Source organism: Siniperca chuatsi, linkage group LG22 (assembly GCF_020085105.1).
Source record: "Siniperca chuatsi isolate FFG_IHB_CAS linkage group LG22, ASM2008510v1, whole genome shotgun sequence".
Classification (NCBI taxonomy): domain Eukaryota; kingdom Metazoa; phylum Chordata; class Actinopteri; order Centrarchiformes; family Sinipercidae; genus Siniperca; species Siniperca chuatsi.
This window is the reverse complement of record NC_058063.1, coordinates 3,342,298-3,365,660: the sequence shown is the minus strand read 5'-3', so window position 1 is coordinate 3,365,660 and position 23,363 is coordinate 3,342,298. Positions and strand designations below refer to the sequence as shown.

Here is a 23,363-nt window from a genome sequence, read left to right as displayed (position 1 = left end):
TACTAACACAATTGTGAAAAGCCTGGTCTTTCTTTGATGTGCGGGAGCCATGAGTTAAGTTAAGACTTGTCACAGCCGCAACAAATATGCAACAAGTCAGTCACTTGACTGGTCATGTTTTGCAGCGGGGAAAAGAAACAAATTCATGTCCTCCAGCCATAAAAACAATGAACATCTTCTCTTTTTTTATTTAATGACAGTAGCACATTTTCTTTCTCTTCATTTTTGCCTGTTTGTGTCTGCGGCGCTGGGCGGCTGCCTTCCTCTCCCTGAAGGTCAGGTGTGGTGACTCCAGGGAAGATCGCGTGTGCTGATCAGGCCGGACACTGGAGCTAACGACCACTTCCGGGTGCTGGACATTTGCTAAAGGCTTGTACAGGAGATGGAAGATAAAGCCATTGGAATACCTGGGATGCAATGACACACGGAAAAAAGAAAAAGCAGTACAGAATTAAATGATTAAAATGTAGATATGAATATAGATCAATCAAAACTTTTTATAACTGAGAGCATTCATGGACTGAGAACTGCAGTGCTGCAATAACATGCAGCACAGTCAGAACATGCCCAAGTTAACAGGAACTGTTCCAGCTGATGAGTCATTGAGTTTATATCATGGTAGACTTCCAATATATTTCATTCGTTGGATACATTTCTTACTACCAGTGCCTGGATTGGAATGAAAAAGATGTGGATACACTAAACCAGAAGCTGCATGACATTCTGCTTTTAGAGGTAGACAATCCACAGCTGTTTTTGAAGCATTTCCGAAGCATTTTCAACATCTTTCTCTTGTCTGTCTAATGGAATATGGTTCCAGTTTAACAAATGTGTCAGTCCACACGGACTCTGAGGTGTACAACTTCCCACGGATTTTTAATACTGGCAGACCTGGACTGGCCATCGGGAGCACCAGGAGGCCTGCCGAGCTGGTTGGCCTGGAGTGTCAGGCCAGTGTTAAAGATGCTGAATGAAATGGGTAAATCAAAGAGACAACAACACAGGGCTGCTACAGTCCCTCAGAACTGTATACCGTCAGCCCCCACGCCTGCTTTTAACCTGATGGTGTGATCTCTGTCATCACACGCGATCAGTTGCATGCACATACACATCAACGCAACGTTCAGTCAGTGCGTGGAGTGCGCGTGTGAAGAAAAAATGGACAGCAGACGAAAGAGAGAGAGAAAGAGAAAAAGAAGAGCTGAGAGGGAGCGCATTAAAAGGAGAAAAAACTTAAGAAAGAAAGAAATACTCTTTTCTGTCAGGATTGAACAGATGGACGCTTTAGTAGCAGGGAATTCCAAGACATGACAATTTTGGTGTTGTGGCCACAGTAGAAATTGCAGCTGACTCGACCCCTTTGGTCTCAAAAAGAGTTTTTGCAATATACATCTTTTACAACATAAACAACTGTATTCGGTTGGTTTGCTTTCAGTAGCATTTTGATTGAATCCAAATCCAGTAAAAAATACACTCATATTTGAATCCTCTTGAATCAATTGAACCTAATTTGGTCCAGATTTCACTAAAGTTAAAAATAACTAAATACCAAAGCTTAACATACCCAGGTATTTTGGCAAAAGAAATCCAGATCCCACATGGAACTGTAACACTATGAGGAACATTTCGTACACATTAAAAGGTAACTCTCCCAATATACTACAATTTGTAACAATGGGTCCTATATTCTGTATATTTAAAGGCCCATAAAAGTGGTATCAAGATAGTACTTAAACTTCCTCACCGTGGAAGCCTGTTGTCTCCTCCGTTGATGCGCAAAGGGCAGTGAAAGGGGTTGATGGTTGGTGAGGAGACAGCGCCCCCGGTGGCCTCATTCATCACCTGCTGGCTGCTCTCACATCTCAGCTCACTGATGTCACAGAAGAAGGCAGGAACCCTCAGAGACTGACGTGGACACAAAGGAGGATGCTGCTGGGGTTAGATCAACGTGTGGTCCACTCGAGTCCATTGCTTTGGGCAACAGGTTTGTCACCTGTCTAAATTCAGCCTATTTTAAACTGAAAGTAACCAAAGCATTGCTGATGCAGTTAAACTCAATGAGAGAGATTCTTACATTAGCCAAAAGACATTTAGAGGAATAGTTCAACATTTTGGGAAATAATCTGCTTTCGAGAAGATCGATATCAGTCTCATGTCTGTGTGTTAAGTACAGAGCTGGAGTCAGGATGTGGTTAACCTAGCTTAGCATAACATCTGAAAGCAGGGGGATACAGCTAGCCTGGCTCTGCACCAAACCTGGCAAGCTCACTGTGACGACAATTAATTCTGTTGTTCGCCAAGAAATAGTCCCAGCACGTAACTTTCCATAAAATCACAAATTTTTACTTTTTTTTTTTAAATTTCTGCTTACCGACTGACCAGAACTAGCTCCTGTTAGCTGTCTAACCAGGGAGGCTTGGTGACTGTCCGAAGGAAGCATAGCCCTAAGCGGAAGCCCACGGTTCACCACCAACCTGTTCACGTTTCTAACAAGTTCTCCCCACTCAGCGACACACCCGCTGAGAAACCAACTCTGATTATTGGCAGCTCTATTTTGAGAAACATGAAGTTAGCGACCATAGTCAAATGTCAAATGTCTTCATGGGACCAGAGCGGGCGACATTGAATCCTATTTAGAACTGCAGGCTAAGGATAAACGTAAATACAGTAAGATTGTTATTCACGTTGGCGGTAATGACTCCCAATTACGCCAATCGGAGGTCACTAAAGTTAATGTTGAGTCGGTGTGTACATATGGAAAGACAATGTCGGACTCCGTAGTTTTCTCTGGGCCCCTGCCAAACCTGACCAGTGATGACATGTTTAGCCACATGTCTTCATTCCGCCGCTGGCTGTCGAGGTGGTGTCCAGCAAACGATGTGGGCTTTGTAGATAATTGGCTGACTTTTTGGGGAAGACCTGGTCTGATTAGGAGAGACGGCATTCATCCCACTTTGGATGGAGCAGCTCTCATAGCCAGAAATCTGGCCGAGTTTATAAGTGGACCAAAACCATGACAACTCAGAGTTCAGACCAGGAGGCAGAGTTGCAGTCCTGCACGCTTACCCACCCAAAACTCCTTAGTGATGGTGTCTGCCCCCCGACCACTTAAATTAATAAAATCTAAAGTTAACAGAAGAGGAGTTATAAATAAAAACCTAAACAAAAACGCTGAAATAGCACAACAAAATAGGAGAGTTAAGTGTGGACTCTTAAACATCAGATCTCTGTCATCTAAAGCTGTACTAGTGAACGATTTAATATCAGAGTATCATATTGACATATTTTGTCTTACTGAAACTTGGCTGGGTCATGAAGAATATGTTAGCCTAAATGAATCCACTCCGCCCAGTTATATTAATACTCATATTCCTCGAGGCACCGGCCGAGGAGGGGGAGTTGCAGTCATCTTCGACTCAAGCCTATTAATCAACCCTAAACCTAAACTAAATTATAACTCATTCGAAAGCCTTGTTCTTAGTCTTTCACACCCAACCTGGAAAACACGACAGCCAATTCCATTTGTTATAGTGTACCGCGCTCCTGGTCCTTGTTCTGAGTTTTTATCTGAATTCTCAGAGTTTTTATCAAGTTTAGTCCTTAAAACAGATAAAGTGGTTATTGTAGGTGATTTCAATATTCATGTGGACGTTGAAAATGATAGCCTTAGTACTGCATTTATCTCATTATTAGATTCAATTGGCTTTTGTCAGAGTGTACATAAAGCCACTCACTGTTTTGACCACACCCTCGACCTTGTTCTGGTATATGGCATTGAAATTGAACATTTAATAGTCTTTCCACAGAATCCTTCTTTATTGGACCATTATTTAATAACTTTTGAACTGCTATTACTGGACTACACGCCATTAGGAAAAAATTCTTACTCTAGATGTCTATCTGATATTGCTGTGGCTAGATTCAAGGAAGCGATCCCATCTGCATTTAATTCAATGTTATGTCGCAATATAACAGAGGACTCCTATGCAAATCGCAGCCCCTCCCAAATTGACCATCTAGTTGATAGCGCTGCAAGTTCACTGCGAACGACACTTGATTCTGTTAGCTCCATGGTATAACCCCCAAACCCGCAATATTAAAGCAAATATCACGAAAACTTGAAAGGAAATGGCGTTCCAACAACCTGGAAGAATCCCGTTTAGTCTGGCAAGATAGTCTTAAAACATATAGGAAGGCCCTCCGTAATGCTAGAGCAGCTTGCTACTCATCATTAATAGAGGAAAATAAAAACAACCCCAGGTTTCTTTTCAGCACTGTAGCCAGGCTGACAGAGAATCACAGCTCTATTGAACCATGTATTCCTATAGCTCTCAGTAGTAGCGACTTCATGAGCTTCTTTAATGATAAAATTTTAACTATTAGAGAAAAAATTAATCAAGTCCTGCCTTTACCTGGTGCCGACTTGTCTTCAAACACAGGAACCTTTGAAACAGCTGTAGAACCTGATGTGTGTTTTGGCTACTTTGCTCCTGTCAACCTTCTTCAGCTGACTTTGACGATTTATTCATCTAAGCCATCAACCTGTCTCTTAGACCCCATTCCAATTAGGCTGCTTAAAGACATTTTACCCTTAATTAGCACTTCTTTACTGGATATGATCAATCTGTCTTTATTAACAGGCTATGTACCACAATCCTTTAAAGTAGCTGTAATTAAACCGCTTCTAAAAAGCGGATCCTTGATCCTGGGGTTTTAGCCAACGATAGACCTATATCTAACCTTCCCTTTCTTTCTAAGATCCTTGAGAAAGCAGTCGCCAATCAATTGTGTGACTTTCTAAATAACATATAATAATTATAATTAATAAGTATTTAGAGTGCATCATAGCACAGAGACAGCACTGGTGAAAATTACAAATTACCTTTTAATTGCATCAGACAATGGACTTGTCTCTGTACTTGTCTTGTTAGATCTTAGTACTGCGTTCGACACCATTGACCATCACATCCTATTACAGAGACTGGAACATGTAATTGGCATTAAAGGAACTGCACTAAGCTGGTTTAATTCTATCTATCAGATCGATCTCAGTTTTTACATGTTAATGGTGAGTCCTCCGTGCACGCCAAAGTTAGTCACGGAGTTCCACAAGGTTCTGTGCTTGGACCGATTCTATTCACCTTATATATGCTTCCTCTAGGCAGTATTATTAGGAAGCACTCCATAAACTTTCATTGCTATGCAGATGATACCCAATTATATCTATTGATCAAGCCAGATGAAACTAACCAGTTAACTAAACTTCAAGCATGTCTTAAGGATATAAAGACCTGGATGACCTGCAACTTTCTGATGTTAAACTCTGACAAAACTGAAGTTATTGTACTTGGTCCCAAACACCTCCGAGACACATTATGTAAAGATATAGTTACTCTAGATGGCATTGCCCTGGCCTAAAGCAGCACCGTAAGGAACCTCGGAATTATCTCTGATCAGGATTTATCCTTTTTAATTCAAGGGACCCATTTTAATATGGTCATAGAACACCCATATGAGTATGTGAAAATCAAAATTGGATTATTGCATTTTCATTAAAAATTTTTCTCAAATAACACACGTGGAGAATTATAATGCTATTGTGGAATTACATTTTCATTTTCAAGTTTACATTATCATTTGGTTACATCTGATCTTTGATCAGGATTTATCCTTTAACTCCCACATGAAACAAACTTCAAGGACTGCCTTTTTTCACCTACGTAATATTGCAAAAATCAGGCACATCCTGTCTCAAAATGATGCCGAAAAATTTGTGCATGCATTTGTTACTTCTAAGCTGGACTACTGTAATTCCTTATCATCCGGCTGCCCGAATAAGTCCCTTAATACTCTCCAGTTGATCCAGAATGCTGCGACACGTGTACTGACAAAAACTAGGAAAAGAGATCATATTTCTCCAATATTAGCTTCTCTGCACTGGCTCCCTGTAAAATCCAGAATAGAATTTAAAATCCTTCTCCTCACCTACAAAGCTCTTAATGGTCTGGCACCATCGTATCTTAAATATCTCATAATACCATATTATCCGACTAGAACACTGCGCTCCCAGGATGCAGGGTTACTTGTGGTTCCTAGAGTCTCCAAAAGTAGAATGGGAGCCAGAGCCTTCAGTTATCAAGCTCCTCTCCTATGGAATCAGATCCCAGTTTGGGTTCGGGAGGCAGACACCATCTCCACATTTAAGAGTAGGCTTAAGACTTTCCTCTTTGATAAAGCTTATAGTTAGGGCTGGCTTGGGTGAGTCCTGAATCATCCCTTAGTTATGCTGCTATGGGAGACTCTTTCCTCTCTCCTTCTCTCCCTCTCCATCTGTATGCATTTTTATCCCATTACTGCATGTTACTAACTCAACATCTTCTCTCTCCGTAGTTTTGTGCTTTCTTGTTTCTCTCGTCTCTCCTTCTGTCGCTTTCAGCAGGTATTTCTGCCTCTGGAGCTGCAGAGTCTGGATCTGTGGTTGTGGGCCACCTGTTGCCCCTGTGTTCCTGCTCGACAACTGCTACTACAGTTGTTGTTATTGGCTCTGTTACTGATGCTGACATTATTTTTCCTATAGCTGTCATTCCTATTATTATTAATTTATTAATATTAACATTACAATTACAATTCTACTATTTAAAAAAACAAAAAATACTCTACGTGGTCTTTGCATTGTGCCTCCCCTCCCCACACACCTCCCCAAACCCCCCTCTCTCTCTCTCTCTCTCTCTCTCTCTCTCTCTCTCAAAACCTAACACGGCAGCGGCGGATGGCCGCCCACCATTGAGTCTGGTTCTGTCCAAGGTTTCTGCTTCTTAAAGGAAGTTTTTCCTTGCCACTGTCGCCAAATGCTTGCTCATGGTGGGATTTGTTGGGTCTCTGTAATTAATATTATAAAAAGTACGGTCCTATAGAGCAGGTATAGCTCTATAGGAAAAGTGCAATGAGATAACTTCTGTTATGAATTGGTGCTATATAAATAAAACTGAACTGAATTGAATTACTGGTATGACCAGTGGCTTATAATGGCTAATGTTGGCTAACGTTAGAAGATTTTTGCTAGATATTGCTGTAAATTACATCACATAGTCAGTTCACTGACTTTATGACTCTTATCTACTTTTGCTACTGTCACAATATGTTTTAGCATTCACCATTCTCCCTGCTTCCAGTCTTTATGCTAAGCTAAGCTAACTGCATCTTGACTCCAGCTCTGCACTTAACACACATGAGACTGATATTGATATTCTCAGCTCAGCTCACTCTTGGAAAGAAAGCTAATAAGTGCATTACCCAAAATGTTTGTCTTGCTTTGAATTGACAAGGCGGCTCAGCAGTTGCAGCTAGTTTGGCTAGCCGGTAAGTTGCCCCAGAAATAGATTCCTATGCAGTTAGCTATGATAGATAATCAACGGGGGTAATTTCTGTCAACTAAACTCAAAACCAAGTGACTGAAATGATGTATGTAAAATTTGTATTTATTTTGAAAGCATTAGGGGGCTTGTGTTGCTTAATTGCCCCAATGTAATAGTTTTGCTGGAGTTCGCATTTCCTGAATCTCTACAACAGGTGGCTAAGGCAAAGTTAGCATGACCCGTAGTTCATAGTTAAAGTACACATTTCTACTAATACTTTAGTACATTTAATTAAGTACACTAAATGCAGGCCCTGAAGGCCTCTTCCACTATTGCTTATACTCTATGTCCTTTGAGTACGAGCAGTCTTGGTGTGTCAGCAGTCTTAACATGACTGGTGGTATGTGTTTCTTGTATTTATTACCTGAAGTTTGGGAAGAGTGCTGAACCAAGAGTCATTACGCAAGAAAGCAGGCTTGAAACCTGTGAATGAACACACACACACACACACACACACACACATACTCAGTGGGGACCATAAAAAACTAGTTCACAGACAACGGCTGTCTGTTTAAGGAAAGGAAACTCTGGCTTCCTTCCCACCACTCAACAGCAGACAATACACTTCACACATTCAAAACAAGCATCTAGTATACATTATGTCCTTTGAAAGTTGACACAAACACGACACTCACCGATGACCAGGTCAGGTTCAGGCTCTTGTAGCTTGTGGTAGGTGCTGCGATAAACTTTAACTTTGATGCTCCTCTTGTCATTTTTCTGATGTAGCATCAGGCTGGAGTCAGTGACGGTCACACTGCCATTCTGATAGAAGATAGCCTGGTCAGTTTACTGGAAACCACTGGTTATGTGTGAGTGTGGTAGTAATACTGCTCACATGACTGTATGATAAGATAGATATACATAGTCCTGTAGGATAGCAATGAGATAACTGTTACGAATTGGCGCTATATAAATAAAATTGAATTCAATTGAACTGAATTCAAAAATACGTCTTTTAATGAGATGCTGATGCAACAGAATGTTCTCCCAGCTAACTAGCTTACAGAGACAAGTCTTCATCATCCAGAGAGCCAACGTGCCTCCTCTTCAGATGCTCCAGCATAACTGATGTGCTCCCATGCCAGGCAAGGTCAGCTTTGCAAATGTTGCAGTACACAACCTTTTTGGCCGAATTAAGAGTAAAATGCTCCCACACTTTGGAGGTTTGTGGTCGCGAAGGTGTTCATGCTATTGTTCACTTCACTCCAGTAAGCGGTGTCACTACTGCCCGATGACATCACCAACTAATCGATAATTAAATTTGTTGGCAATTAATTTGGTCATCGATTTTGCCGACTACATCGATTATTTGCTGCACCCCTAACTAAAAGTGCTTGTTTTTTCCTTTGACAGGCTCATATTGTTATTCTATTTGTCTGACAACATTATGGAAAGGATCCCCTACAGAGACAGACCTTTTTGTTAAAGAGTAAGATAACTTACTGAATCATGTTTCCACCATCATCTTCCTGCAACAACTCACCTCTTGCGAGATTTCAAAACTCTTTAACAAAAAGGTCTCTCTCTCTAGGGATCCGTTCCATAATGTTGTCTCAGACACTTAGAGTAACAATCTGAGCCTGTCAGTGGCAAAAACAAGCACTTTCATTGGACATACTTTTGATGGGCGCAATAGCCAACAAGGATGACATTGCAGCCATTGCAGCTTCGCATTCGCGGCTGCTGGCTGAGGCAATCTACTGGAACAATTCCAAAACTTTTTGTACCTATCAGTCTTTTAGACCCCAAAATATGTTGATATATATATATATATATATATATATATATATATATATATATATATATATATATATATATATAAAAATACTGGAATTACCCTTTAAGATCTTCATCCACACATTAAACGTTTAAACAACAGGAAAATAATCTCATCTTTGCTGTGCATCCCTGCCAACATATGGTCAGTAGTGGAACACAGTCTGGTTAATCTACTGAGTCTCAGCTGGTTAAACCTCTTTTTTGTCCCCTGTTAGTTGTTCTCATTTTTATATTTTTATTCTGTTGCCAGACAGTTCAATGAGTAAGAAATGGCTATTTGATTGGAGCTCATTAAAACTACCTGTTAACCAGAGGCCCATTGCACCAAATTTGAAACATGCACATTCACATTTGTGAAACATGACGCTGCCACTATTTGCAATCTGTGTGTGAGCAGTGCTTGCACATTGCTTTTGTGAAAAGGGCCCCCTGCAGTCAGTTGTGCTGATCAAATCATTATTTTATCTTGCAGTGTTATCTGACAAAATAAATACAGGTATGTGACAACAGTTGTGCTGTATGATTGGCAATACTGACATTTAAAATGAGTGACCAAAGAGAAATTGGAGGCGACAGAACTTTGCTGCCACACACTAACTGATCATGACTGGACAGGCTTATGTCATTGTTTCGCAAAGGTTCTGTGTTCCCTGTAAGGTTTAAGAGAATAAGAAGCATTGTTAAGTTTAGCCAGTTTAGACACCTGGTCACACCAGCATTTAAAACAGCAAGATTTGGGAGTTGGGAGTTGCTGCAATCAGTGGACTTACTTGTGGGGCTGCGAAGCACATTTTTTGTGTTGACAAGAAATTTGCGTCTTTATAGTGCTTATTGTACCTTTGAGGGAACACAGAACTGGAGAGTCCAAAATGGATGAGGCACTCACCAGCTCTCTGTTATCAGGTAGCCACACACCCCTCATGTGACTCCTAAAAGAGAGCCGTTTTCTTTTTTTTATAGAAACACTCTTAAAGATTTTAAAGATACACTCCCTGATTTTGTTACAACACCAGTAAGTACTCTCAAATCTGCAAACTTCCTAAGTTTGCCCAGTAACTGTGATCTGGGATCACATTCAACAACATAATAGTACGGGGAAGTGTATCTTTAATGTGTACTGTCCCTGTTTAAGTAAGGTAAAGTAAATTAATTCAAGTCTAGTAAGACTTTCCCATCAGGGCCGACCCTGAACTTCTGGGGCTCTACGTTTTTTTTCTCAACCTGTGCTCTCTGTAGTGTGGCCTGTGCTGTTATTTGAAAGCCATACTTCCATAGAGGTAAAGAATAAAAAAGTGAGGCCGTGATGTTTTGCCTCATGTAATCTCTTGCTGTAGTTGAAACCATCTATGTATGAAGACACCAAGTAATATAAACAGAACAGTGTGTTGCATCTGATTCAGAGGTCTGGAACCAGGCTACCCTTTTCTTGCACTGACTGGATTCTATTATTGTGTACAGTATATGCAGTCATATTCATATTAGTTTATCCATATTTGTTCTTGTTGGTCAGTGAAACCTATTATTCCACCCTTTTAGAGCAAAATACCCACCATTTTCTGTATGAGGAGCTGTCTTTTGTCACACCAAGAGGGAAGCTGCTCACCGATGAACACCAGTTCAAAGGTCACATGAGGCAGAAGCACTGATAGTTCCTATTGGACAAGACAAACGTAAGGTTCAAAATGATGGTCACTCAAACAGGATGCAGAGTGTGTCGTAGCTCCTGCAAATCACCACTGGCATCGGATAGAGAATTCAGCGGAACAAAAGGGTGAGAAAACTGATACCATACACACTGATATATTGTCCTAAATGAGCACTTGAGCAAGTCCTTACAAATCGGTATTATATAATTGTAGACAAACTAACAATCACTCATAGACTTTTGACCCAAAACCAAATTTAGGAGGAAAAACGAGTGTGGCACAAACACACCTGTCCTCTGGGGGTTGTAAAAGGCCATTCTGGTAAATATTCACTGAATGAATAAGAACTTCAAGTAGGCAATATAACAAAACTGTTTTACCCAGAAGGTCAACAGAGTATGGGACTCCCTATAGGACTCAATGATGTGGATCCTGAGTGAATGTTTCTTCAGGATGTTCATCTCTGGAACTGAGGAAGGAGGCACACACACACACACACACAGTACACATGCATATTAGCAGGAATATAGAAACCTTTTGTGAAGGTAGTGTACAGTGGGTTTATCAGAGCTTTTCACTGAAAACAGCTGCTGTTCGAAACAAGACTGATGAGAGCGGTGAGAGTGAACCAAAACAGTACAGCTGTGGGCCGTAAAACCAAAATAATGAGCTAAAAGATGCTAAAAAGCTCTGTAGAGCTGAGGGGAACTGCAGAGTTGGTGAGAATTCTTTGTAGGTTCATCACTACAAGCAACACCTTTCACATTACACATGATCACATTTCACATTATCATGATGTTTGTATAAAAAGTATTGATTAGTGAAAGGTGGACTTTCCTTCTCTTTCTATCCCTGTTGAGACATTGAATGCTCATGTGCAAAAAAATGTAAGAAGACAAAAACACTCACAATGCTTTGGGACCAGGGAAGTGATGATGTAGTAGATGGAGAGAGGAGAGCTGAGTAGAGGAGCTACTACAGAGGACAGACTGAGGCCTCTCCATTCGTAGTACTGATGCCATGACACTGAGTGGAAGACATTAGCATAAACATCAGTGGTAGAAATCCAGCTCAAAAAAGAAATCCACTCTCATCTCTACATTTCACTGTGTGCAACATGGCCAATTCATTTCATTTGAGAGACAATAACTCTTGATATATTCGGTTCAGATGTACCACCTACCGAGTGGTTTCTTGAGGCGGGGAAGGCTGTGGGGGTCTGGACCAAACATAAACAGGTCTGCTTCCTGTCTCAGAGGCTCATAGGCATTGCTGTGACCTGGACACACATGGTTTATATACAATCTCTTTCTCTATATTCTTTTTTGTTCCATTGTCTTTGCTGTATCAAATTTACAGTGGGAATATACAATTGAATCTTGGCAGCAACTATATTTGCTTAAGTGTTTTATAGGTTTGTTTGTTTTTTCTAAATCTTTTGAGATTTTATATTGGTTTATATGCTAATGACATGCAAAGGAACAGCTGTACAGTATAAGGTTAGGGTTAGAAAGGAAAGAAAATGCTCTTTTTCCATTTTTTCAGTAACACTATGAGTTATCATGGATCTTGCCAACCTTTAAGCCAGTTGCAGTAGGCGTTTGCGTTGACGATGTGAGGTTGGGGAGAGCGCTCCAGTAGGCTCCAGTGCACCCAGTAGCTGCTAACCAGTTTGTTTTTGAAGAGGAAGTCTTCCAAACTAAAGTCCTCTGATGTGACTTCTATAAAGAGGGAGGGAGAGGAATAAAGTAAAATGAGGGGTGACATGCTCACAATGGCAATGCTAACATTAACAACCATTATGTGTTACATTCATCATAACAACTCTTAAAATGAATATAAGTACATTGACAGTAGCATGTAAATGTTGACATGCTACGCTTGTTAATATGCTAAAGTTCGCACTTCAATATATTTTTTCTAACTGTTGTTTTTGTCATGAGTAATTTCACACAGAACACGAATATTACGTGCCTAAAAAGTGGCGTAATTTTTTTTCAGAACAAGGTCGATGTTTCTGAGCTTTCGCACCTCAAATAAAGGCATCAACCAATCACATTGTGCGCAACGGACGTCACGTCACAACTCCTAATGACAATGGCGGTCTTGTTAATTGTTTGAGTTTCTCATTACCCTGTATTATATGACAAAGGACACGACAATAATAAAGACAATGATCTCAAGGACAATGTGTGAAGTAGCAACTAGGCTATCAAGATAGTGAGAAGTGTTAGCTTATGTAGTTTACTTTTGGTACTTTACTTTTAGTAGAGTTGGTAGCAAGGCAACAGTGTCATGGCAGGTTTGGCTAATGTAAGCTAGCAAGCTAACGTTAACGTTGTATCAATCAAATACGAGAGGCACTGTGTGAAGCTTTTTACCTGGGCACTGCACATAACACGTCTGCAAATCTATTCGTACCTTTTATTGAACTGTCGCAATTTGCATCACTGCCAGTATGAATCGTCTCGTCCCTGGTGTGTAAAGGCCTTTAGTATGGTAACGTTTTCACTCAACACAAAGATTCTTATTATTGTACAGGATGTACAGTGACAAGTAAGTAAGTTCTACGTGATCCTGAGTCATTCTTTTTTATTATGGGCTGATATCGTTTATATAAAACCCTTCTATAATAGCTTGAAATTACTATATAAATTAGTTAAAAGTCAGATAGTTTGCCGTATATTTTATTGAGTTAGATATCCCCTTAATATCATTGGGTGTATGAGGCAATAGACTCGTGGGCAATGTTGTAAATCAGTAAGAAGGACTGATTTATGGCAAAAACTGATATATTTTATATAATTTAGGCATCAACATAATGAAGTACCTATTTAATGTGTTGGATTTGCCAAAACGTACATTCCAGTCTTGTTATTTCTTGTCTTTGGACTGAAATGATAATTTATGGGGCAATTTACCTATATATCAATTCCTTCTTGATAGTTGACTTGTATTTATATACTACAGCACACAGACACATACAGTATAACCTGCCATATGGAATCTACAACATGAAAACTGCATCCGATGATGTAACAACTGGTCATTTCTAATGCATTGAATGCATATTATAATAATTGACTTGACAGTATTTTGTAGAATTTTAAGTTTAAAAGCCACAAGATATAGAGAAGGTTTTTTCCTGTTGTTGCACTAATTGCAGGGAATAGTACAGATCTGCCTCTACCTGCTGCAAAGCTGAACGGCAGGTCTGCAAGCTGGGCCTCATGCGCCATATAACTGGCCAGTTTGGCACACCAGTGTTCATGCTCGGCATCTGCTGGGAAACACTTGTCTTTGCAGTAAAAGACTGCCTTACACTGGGAGCTGCAGAGAGATACAGACAGGCATTTAAAGAGAGAGGAAGGGGGGCATAGAAAGAACATCCAGTACCAAAGCAGGGAGCCGAGCACAAGCAGAGGAAGGAACTGAGATAAGATAACAAAGAGTAGAGAGTGGAGAATTTATATAAGTTGAAGCGATTTGAGTAGTCGGAAAAGACTAGAAAGGCACTATATAAGTACAGTCCATTTACCATATGAAAACACTGCAAAGCACAGAAAGTAGAAAAGGGGTTATGTAACAGAACAAAGCATGTGCTAAGAAGTTGGCAGTTGTCAACAGGAGGGAAACAATGTGTGGAAATAGCTAACATTTCACAAGAAAGACAGACCTTTGGCAAGTTTTACCTAACCACTGTGGTACATGTAGTTCAGCAAAGTTTTTATCTTCATGCTGTTTCATAAGTTAAAGTCCCTGAAACTAGTGGGAATGTAAATCAGTCAGTCTGTTATCTCCCACATGCATCTGTTAAGTAAGCACACAGAACCCTACCTGCAATCCTAGAACCACTTCTGTACAAAGTAATGGGTTATATTAAGCATCCTGTCAACTACTGTAACATTAAGTGTACCATTTTTCAAAAGTCCAAACTACAGATTGAAATCATTAATAAGCAAGCCTTTTCTGGATTTTTGTCCATCACCACCCAAACCAAGAAGACATGTTTTGCTGACATTAACATACAGGATTTGTGGGTGATGAAGTCCTTCAAAGTTTCAAAACCTGAGCCAGTTAACCGACACTTTCATTGAGCCCACCCAAGTGCCAGGTTGCCAGGTGACACGCGAATGCCATTTGGCTACTCCACAGCAAAGTAACCAGTTTAGCCATAGTGACAGCTGCCAACAGTTTGGAGAGGCCTGCAAGAGGTTTAAGAAACTGTTCAGTACCACAGTAGACAGAACCTTTAGGCAGTGCTGACAGTGTTTGTAGCCCACATGCAGCCTAGCAGCCACATTAGAGTAACTCCATAACTGCTTTCTGCAGGGAAAATGAAGTGAATACACTTGACCTGCAGTCCCTGTTTGTGGAAAATACCATAGCCATCGATTCACATGATCTACAGCCTCTGAAATGGTATAAGTTATAGCATGTGGCAAACACTGACCAAAAGGCTGGTGATAAACTGGCTAGAAGCATCTGTGTTGCATATTGTAGAACTGAAAGTGCTGATCTACATTTCTGCATAACAAAACTTCTTTAAAAATGGTCACTTTATCGAAAAACATATGTAAATACTATCAGCATCAACGTAGTATTTATTCAGTTTACTTGTCATGGGGAGTCCTGCTCAGCCTATGAAAACAGTTGTAATACCTTATGTGGTTCTCAGAAAGCTTTCAAAAGTTTGAGATAACAACCCTGATGATGTTATATCAGCTTGGGTTTGAAGACAAAAAATGTATAACGGAAAACCTGCGTTACAAACTAAGGGTTGTGGAGTTTAAAGCCAGGGGCGTTTATGCTATGGATGCTATGGAGTTGCATTATGGGAAATGTGGGATCCAGTATTTTTGGAGTTGACCGATACTAGAAGCTAAAAGTCAGGATGTCTTCGATTTTGACCACTCTGTCCCCCAGCTTTATGGAAGTGCAAGTTCGAACTAAATTGCTAGATTAAAGGTGTTTTCAGACAGCGCCTCCACTGTTTGTAATGTACACAGCAGTAGACAAGGAGAGGGAGGGTGGCTGCTCTCCTGCATGGCGCAGGGTACGGGACAAAATTAAGACTACTGAGAAGTCGGAGGAGACTACATCTTTGCCAAAGCCAGCTACTGATCTGGCCAATGACAAGGCGGTGCTGGTTACTGAGAGGCCGGCGGTGGGAAATGAGAAGTCAACTATTCATGCGACCAAGGTGGTGACTCATGCATCTAACCTAGCAACCCTCTGGATCGGCTACTGGCTTGGCTGGCCATTAGCTTCTGAGGCTGGTGACTAGAACGCCGAGGCCAGCTAGATTAGTTATTGAAAGCCGGTCACTTTTTTTGCATTTTAATGGCAGATTGGAGCCGAATGCGGCGCCTTACCGCCACCAACTGTAGACAGATTGGAGTTATCTAGATTCTTCTGCGCCGTACTCCTGAACACGCACAGCTCTTTACTGCTGCATTTGGACTTTAGCTCAACATTTTCAACTCGCCGCCGTGGCTCGCTGTGTGACCATGGCGACCACAGAAACTACAGCCAGGGAAACGATACAGGAGCAGATTTGACTGTATCTGAGTTCCCTGAATGATACACCTCTTCACCAGCAGAAGAGGTGTATGTGAAGAGAAACAGTGTTGGAGCAACATCAGCTTCAAATTCTGTTTATTCGGTCTGGGACAATAAAACAATGTTTATGACACTAGTTGGCAAAACTTGCTATATTAATCGTGTCATATTGCTGACCATTTCAGTAGTAACTATAGATTTCAGTAGGTGTATAGCAGCAGCCTGTGGTGTACAGGCTTGTTATCCTCATTAGCCTCTCAGAAAAAGTGAAATGTGTTGTTGCTGGGGTTTACTATTCACTTCTAAGCTGACTGTGTACTACAGCACCTGGGTTCGTATTCATTTTGATAGTTTGTTTTTTCGTTATAAAATAACAAATAATAACGGTCCAATTTTGTTTTTTGCAAATTCCCCTTTTCATTTTTCCAAGAAATGAGAAATGCAAGACACGTGACCCGGAAGTGAAAGTAAATATATCAAAATAAAAGCCAAGAGGATAGTGGCCAGGGTAAAGTTAAAAGAAAAAGTAATAATAAATATGATTTATGTTATTTCATAATATGTTTATTAATGCCATTGAAAGTAGGCTATGTAGGCCTATGTGGTATATATGTTGAATAAATTGTTCAAACTTGTATGGATTATCTTCACTTGCGTGACATAATGGGAGTGTTTGTTATCTATTATTATACACACTGGAGTCACACACTCCAGTGGAGTGTATGGGTAGAAGAAATATGTGCGACATCTCCTTAGAATTGTGAGAGCGGCTGTGCTATCCATGTTTCATGTGTCTTATATAATATCTCATACAGTCGACTCCTAAAACAGTGTTCACGCAGTATAGCACAGTGGTTAATCATTGTTTAGACCAAATAGCCTACATTGTGACATTTCTGATGTGTTTGTGGTCAGAGCTCCTGAGCTGCGGGCGTCGCTGGGCGGCCAGTCCCGCTCGCAGCCCCCGCTGTGAGCTGCTGGAGCTCTCAGGAGACCGGTGTCACAGACAGGAGGCTGTTATTCCCCTGGTGACGGGTGGTTTGTTTAAATATCACAACACATTGTTAATGTAATACAGTTAACGTGAACCTGTGGCTATCTGCCTTGTTCTCCTGTGGAGTGTGCTGACATAACCAGCCTCCAGCATGTTCCAGCGGGCCCATGCAGGGCTGTCTGCCCCCCAGCCAGGAGCCTGGCCGGCTGGCTAGTTAGCGGCCCCCGCCGGCGCCTGTTTGTGACTCGCTGTCAAAACACCCCACAGGAGAACAAGGCAGATAACCACAGGTTCACGGTAATTTTATAACGGATATTTGTGTTGTCATATTTAAACAAACCATCCATAAATAGGGAAATAAAAGCCTCTCGTGTACAAGAGTCTCTCTCCGCCTGGGCCTGTCTATTTCTTTGCGCCGGTTTGCATCAGCCAACTTTAGCCTTTAGCAGACGCCTGGAACTGTTTACTTTCAATTTCAATTCAGTTTTATTCATATAGCGCCAGTTCATTACAGAAATTAGCTCACTGCACTTTTCCATTCGAGCAGGTCTAGACCGAACTCTTTATAATATTAATTACAGAGACCCAACAAATCCCACCATGAGCAAGCATTTGGCTTTCACTTCCGGGTCACGTGTCTTGCTTTTCTTAATGTATTTTTTAAAACGGAAAAATGAAAAAAGGAATTTGCAAAAAACAGGATTTCATTTGGTTTTCGTTTTCTGACAACAAAAAGGAAAAACGGCTCTGTTTTCCCGTTTTTGGTTTAAAATGAAAAAAAAAAAACAGAAAAACATGGTATTTTCGTTGTAGGTTTAAAATGAAAAAAGAACTGCCAGAACGTACACAGACCGCCATCGGAACAGTTTCTCCCTTATCGATGATATCCACCCACTCTCTCTCTCCTAACGGCAACTCTCCATTGTTTAGCTGTACTGGCTGCTGACCATGAGGTGGGAGGAGGAGGGCTCCTGTTGTAGGGTTGGATTGTTATTATCATAAATGTCATTTTGAATTAGGTTTTGTTACTTATGGGAAAGAACCGGGAAATTCTGGTTTCACTTCAGCTCCTCTATGAAAGACACAGCTGAACTGCATTATGGGAAGTGTAGGATCCAGTGTTTTGGACATTGACCAATACTAGGGAGGATGTCTTGGTGTTATGGATTTTGACCATTAGTTTTAAAAAATGTGTCTTTAACAAGTCACCCAGTTGAACCCTGTATATTATCGATGAGCAAAAAAAAACTAGAAATGAACTGGATTATAACAAATGAAATGTTGTTAGATTGTAATTCTAATAATTTAACACAATGAGAAAATAATAATCATTAGTAATCATACTAATTTATCCTGCTTTGTGCCCGGGTATGTTTTGGAGTAGTGGTGGTACCGTGTATTAGCTGCACAGTCTCGCGTTCACTGTCTTACCATTCCTGTAGCCGACTGGGGAAGGAGCGTCTCTTACAGATATTACAGTAGCGTATTGGAGGCCAGCGCAGGCTGAAAGCCAGAGGCCCTTCTTGGTCTAGGGGCTCCCAGCTTCTGAGGGCCCGCGGCCACAGCTCCACGCCCAGGATCTTGTTTCCCTGTCTGAGCATGTGATGGTGCAGCAGCCTGCAGATAAACAAGAAAGAAGTCAGTCAGTAGTGGTGTGTTGATATTATTTCAGATTCATAATGAAGTATATTTGCTTATATTAGGTATTAATTTATGCTTTTCCCTAATATACTAATTCATTAGATAAACCAAGTTAAAACTCTGCTCTCTCATCCTTTTGCATTGCATCCTGTAATACTATGTGATTTCAGTAACTTTTATAACACTTTGAATATGTCATCTTTTATTATACATGGTGAGTAGTTTATAGGCTGATTCCAGTAGTTTTAGACTCAAAATATTAAAAATTGATTTCTTTTAGGCCAATAAAAATAAATGAACGCAGAGTATTTCTTCACCAGAATCAGAATTTTACTTTACTGTGGAAATGGTTTTAAAACTGCATTTAGACCTTCGTGGGAAATGAAAGTTAAAGAAAATGTAATTGAACAGTTAACTATGTGTAGACGAGCAATTTTAAAGGCTTTCTTTTTGGTGTCTCGGGGAGGCAAGGGGGGTGTTCGGAGGAACAGTTTGTTCTCCTTCAACCCAGTTCAGCACAGCACTGACAAAGCCTCACATTTTGAGACAAAAGAAAGTAAAAGAATGCCACACAGAAAGAGAGACAAACAGAGAAAGCACAATACCACGGTGACAGGAACAAACCCCAGATTTCCTCCTTGCTCACTACGGATGCCTTAAACCACAACACAGTTTATATTTGAGTTGTGAAACATCAGCAGTGACGTCAGCTGGGTGCTCAATAACAAAATGAAACTGGCTCATAAATTGTCACTGACTGCAGGTCTAAATATCTGCCCCCCTTATCTGCTATATCTAATATCTGCTGCTAATGTTTCTGTCCCACCTGTGGAGGATCTTGTCATTGACCCTCAGTCTTTTGGGTTGGCGTGGCATCCCACCACCCATTGGGGCGTCCATGCACCTCTGCAGCAGCAAAACTATCTTGTAGAAAGTCCTCATGGCTCCTGAGCCCTCCCCTCCAGCAAGGTCTGTACCACACAGGCAGGAGGACCACCGGTGGTTCAGTACATCAAAACCAAGGGGGAGCCCCGATGCATCCGTAACCATCAGGATACTTTTCCCATCATATTTCCCTGAAGAGGGATAACAGAAAGCAAAAGATAAGTAGCTAATTTGAGAGCATGACTTAACAACTCCCATGCATTAAGTGCTTTGTGAGCACATGTCGCTGTCCCGTGCTGCTGGGGATGCTGTAATGTCCAGCCCCATGTGGGGCTATAATCCTTTGCTCGGAGGACCTAGGCATGGGAAGGGGACTTACAGGTCAACTCCACCCCCTGACTGCTTGGGCCAATCGTCACCCAGCCGTAACCAAGATTACTGAAACCGAACCAGGAAGCTGGTGGACGCCCTATGCCCTTAAATGGGGTAAAGAGGTTTAAATCAAGTAGTAAGAGCACATATCAGCACATACAACTTGTAGTTTCTTTCTTAAATGACTCACAGGGGTACAAATGACTAATATGTGGGAATGAGTTATCAAAATTTCTACTCCTTATACAAGCTGGGCTCCATAGTCCTACTGAGCGGTCACTAAACTCATAACCACTTTTCACTTTGATACAAGACACTCAGATGGAAAAGGGCACATTTTAGCAGAAGTTACATCTCATTTGTTTAACTTGTACATAAACAGAAATGTAAAAGCAACAATTTGTGGTTTTATAGGGAGCTAACTGTCATTTTTCCATTTATATTTGTGTATGATAAACAAATCAGATGCAGTGTATTAATTGGTGAGCTTTACAGGTGCTAGCAGGCATATTTTTTAACTTTGGACGGAGTCAGGCTAGGTTAGCTATTTCCCCGAGCTTCCTGTCTTTATATGCTAAGCTAGCTAGTTACAAACGTTAATCTCACAGATATCAGTCTTCTCATCACACTCTTGAAAAAAGCTAATTTGCGTTTTATCCAAAATGTTGAACTATTCCTTCAACATATCTACTGAACACAAACTATATACACATTGTTAGTTAGCTTTAAATAGCAGGGCACATTTTTACAGCATAATGTAAAGTATTAGCTAACATTAAACATAGCTGGCCATGTAGCTTTGTTACCGCTAGCTATGTAATGCTAGCTAACTGCACGGGTGGTGAGGTTTGACTTTGGCAATTCTATTATTATTTTACAATTACAACTTTGAGGTTAACTGGCTTGAGCCATGAAAAGGCATTTTTATATATATATATATATATATATATATATATGTCAACCCCATGCACACACTCACTCAGTTCAGACAGGCATGTCCCTGCTCTCTTCAGCCTTCCCGCCACCGGCACAGGGCCGGAGCAGTCCATTACATGTACAATCCAGTAGGGGGAGCTGTCTAGAGGGCGTTTGCCACATGGACTTCTCATCACATTTCTCTGCTCTGCCCTTGCAGTCTGGAGGCAGCGGTACCAATCAGCCATGGTGTCTGAAAACTCCAGCAATGGATCCCGGTTACCAGACACAAGTTCCTTCCGATCCATACCTGTTCGCTAGTTAGCTATAGCAGACAGTGATTTAAAATAAATGCATATCAACATTTAAACCATAACAGACTCTGTTTTAAAATGCTCCCTTTTATCTAGTATTCAGTTAACATTGGCTTGTGGTTTACCTGAATGTGATGAATGTTGATGTTGAGCAATAGGGATGACAGTGTTTCTTGATTTGGGATGCAAACATGAATTGACTCTAGAAAATTGTTATTTTTCAAAATGTCCTTGACAACAGTTGTATCACAGAGGAACATTCTCCTGTATAAGGAAGTCTGAATCAACAGCAAATTAGTGATGACAAATCGAACCTTTTTAGTTACTTGAGTGGAGTGAAGTTCCAGGGACACTGGCGTGAAACGAGGATTTATTATTATTATTATTTTTGCTTAATAGCATTACAATGTTCCACAGTTGTTGTTCTGTGAGTATTTGTGACATAATAGTCATTTTAAATATAGTTTGGTGCACATTTCTAGTTCTGGCATTCATTCTTCAATTCCTTTCGACCTTTGAAAAAATAGTTTAAATAAAAAAACTTAAGTCAAGGTCCAGTTACTAGCTTTTTATGGAGCTTTCGACAGCATCTCACAGTCTTCATCAGCAGATGGAGTTTGCTCAGTTGTCATAATGTGATCTAAGTATGCAATTTTTAACTGTAATCGTGTGACCGAGGTAAAGTCCCATAGTTCATCTGCTGAGGAAGACCATGAGATGTGATTAAAGGCTCTGGAAAAAATCAAGTAAGTGGACTTTGAGTTAAGATTTTTTTGTCAAATCTCTAGTATTCTTTTAAGTGCTGCTAATGCAATCATAACATTTCATTTTTCATGTTCCTTGAACATAATCACACAATGTCACTTCTCTGGGTGCATCCTTTCATCAATTCAGTGATGCTGAAAGTCTTTTTCATTCAAACTCGGTGCTGATTCATTTCCAACAATATTTCCAGATTTGCAATTGCTTTTTTATTTTACATTTACAGACACATGTAAGAGAAGCTGCACCAGATTCATAGGAGACAATTGTAAATTGTGTTGCAATATGTTTAGAAAAACCGCTGAAAACAAGTGAAAGGTCAGCTTGTCTGATGTTAAATAATTTGGTAATAAAATGGTCATTTAAATGAACAGTATTACGATGTGTATTGGGTTTTCTTTTCTCTTTTTTTTACAAATATTTGGTGTGTTATGTATAGGTTGTTTTAATGACAGAATAAAATAAACCAAACCAATGATGTCAGCCAGTACTGATGGTGGTAATGGCAAGAAGTACCAGCAGTAGTTTTTGTGGCAGGGTGTTGAAGTAGTCTCGAAATAGGACAAGGCCCAATCCACTCTGTGAACAACAGCAATAATACACAGTAATACAGCGATACATCTTTATTATTTAGAAACCAGGAAATTCATATTGTCAAAATGTCAAAAAAAAAGTGTCAAAATACTAAATGATAATAATAATGTGAACTTTGAGGTCTTCATTTGTATGGCAGTAAGGGTGAATAAGAGGTTGAGCTGTTCAGAAATCATTTCCAAGCCTGTGGTTGTAAATCTGTAATTCAGAATGTCCAGATCAAATTAGATCAACGGTGAGGTTACATAAAGACTTCTTTGGCTGCAAGTAACAATTATTTTCATGACTGATTAATGTGCAGATTATTTGCTTGATAGATTAATGAATTGTTTAGTCTATAAAACATCAGAAAACAGTGAAAAATATCCATCAGAATATCCAAGAGCCCAAGGTGACTTTATCAAATGCCTTGTTTTGTCCAACCAACAGTTCCAAACTCAAAAATATAAAATTAAAAATCAGCAAATTCTTCAAAGGTCTT

General features: G+C 40.3%; 1 protein-coding gene across 1 annotated transcript; it reads right to left on the bottom strand.

Annotated features, from left to right (window-relative positions):
* Nucleotides 1-163: 163 nt before the first annotated feature.
* Nucleotides 164-22,829, bottom strand: LOC122870465 (zinc finger MYND domain-containing protein 15-like). Its single transcript, XM_044184668.1, has 14 exons — nt 21,652-22,829; nt 21,277-21,537; nt 19,867-20,116; nt 18,831-19,016; nt 14,034-14,173; nt 12,421-12,564; nt 12,027-12,122; nt 11,753-11,869; nt 11,224-11,312; nt 10,748-10,849; nt 8,051-8,180; nt 7,780-7,838; nt 1,745-1,905; nt 164-407 (listed from the first exon to the last, which is right to left on the bottom strand). Exons 2-14 carry the CDS (start codon nt 21,518-21,520, stop codon nt 191-193), a joined length of 1,935 nt encoding a protein of 644 aa, XP_044040603.1. The 5' UTR covers nt 21,521-21,537; nt 21,652-22,829; the 3' UTR covers nt 164-190.
* Nucleotides 22,830-23,363: the final 534 nt, after the last annotated feature.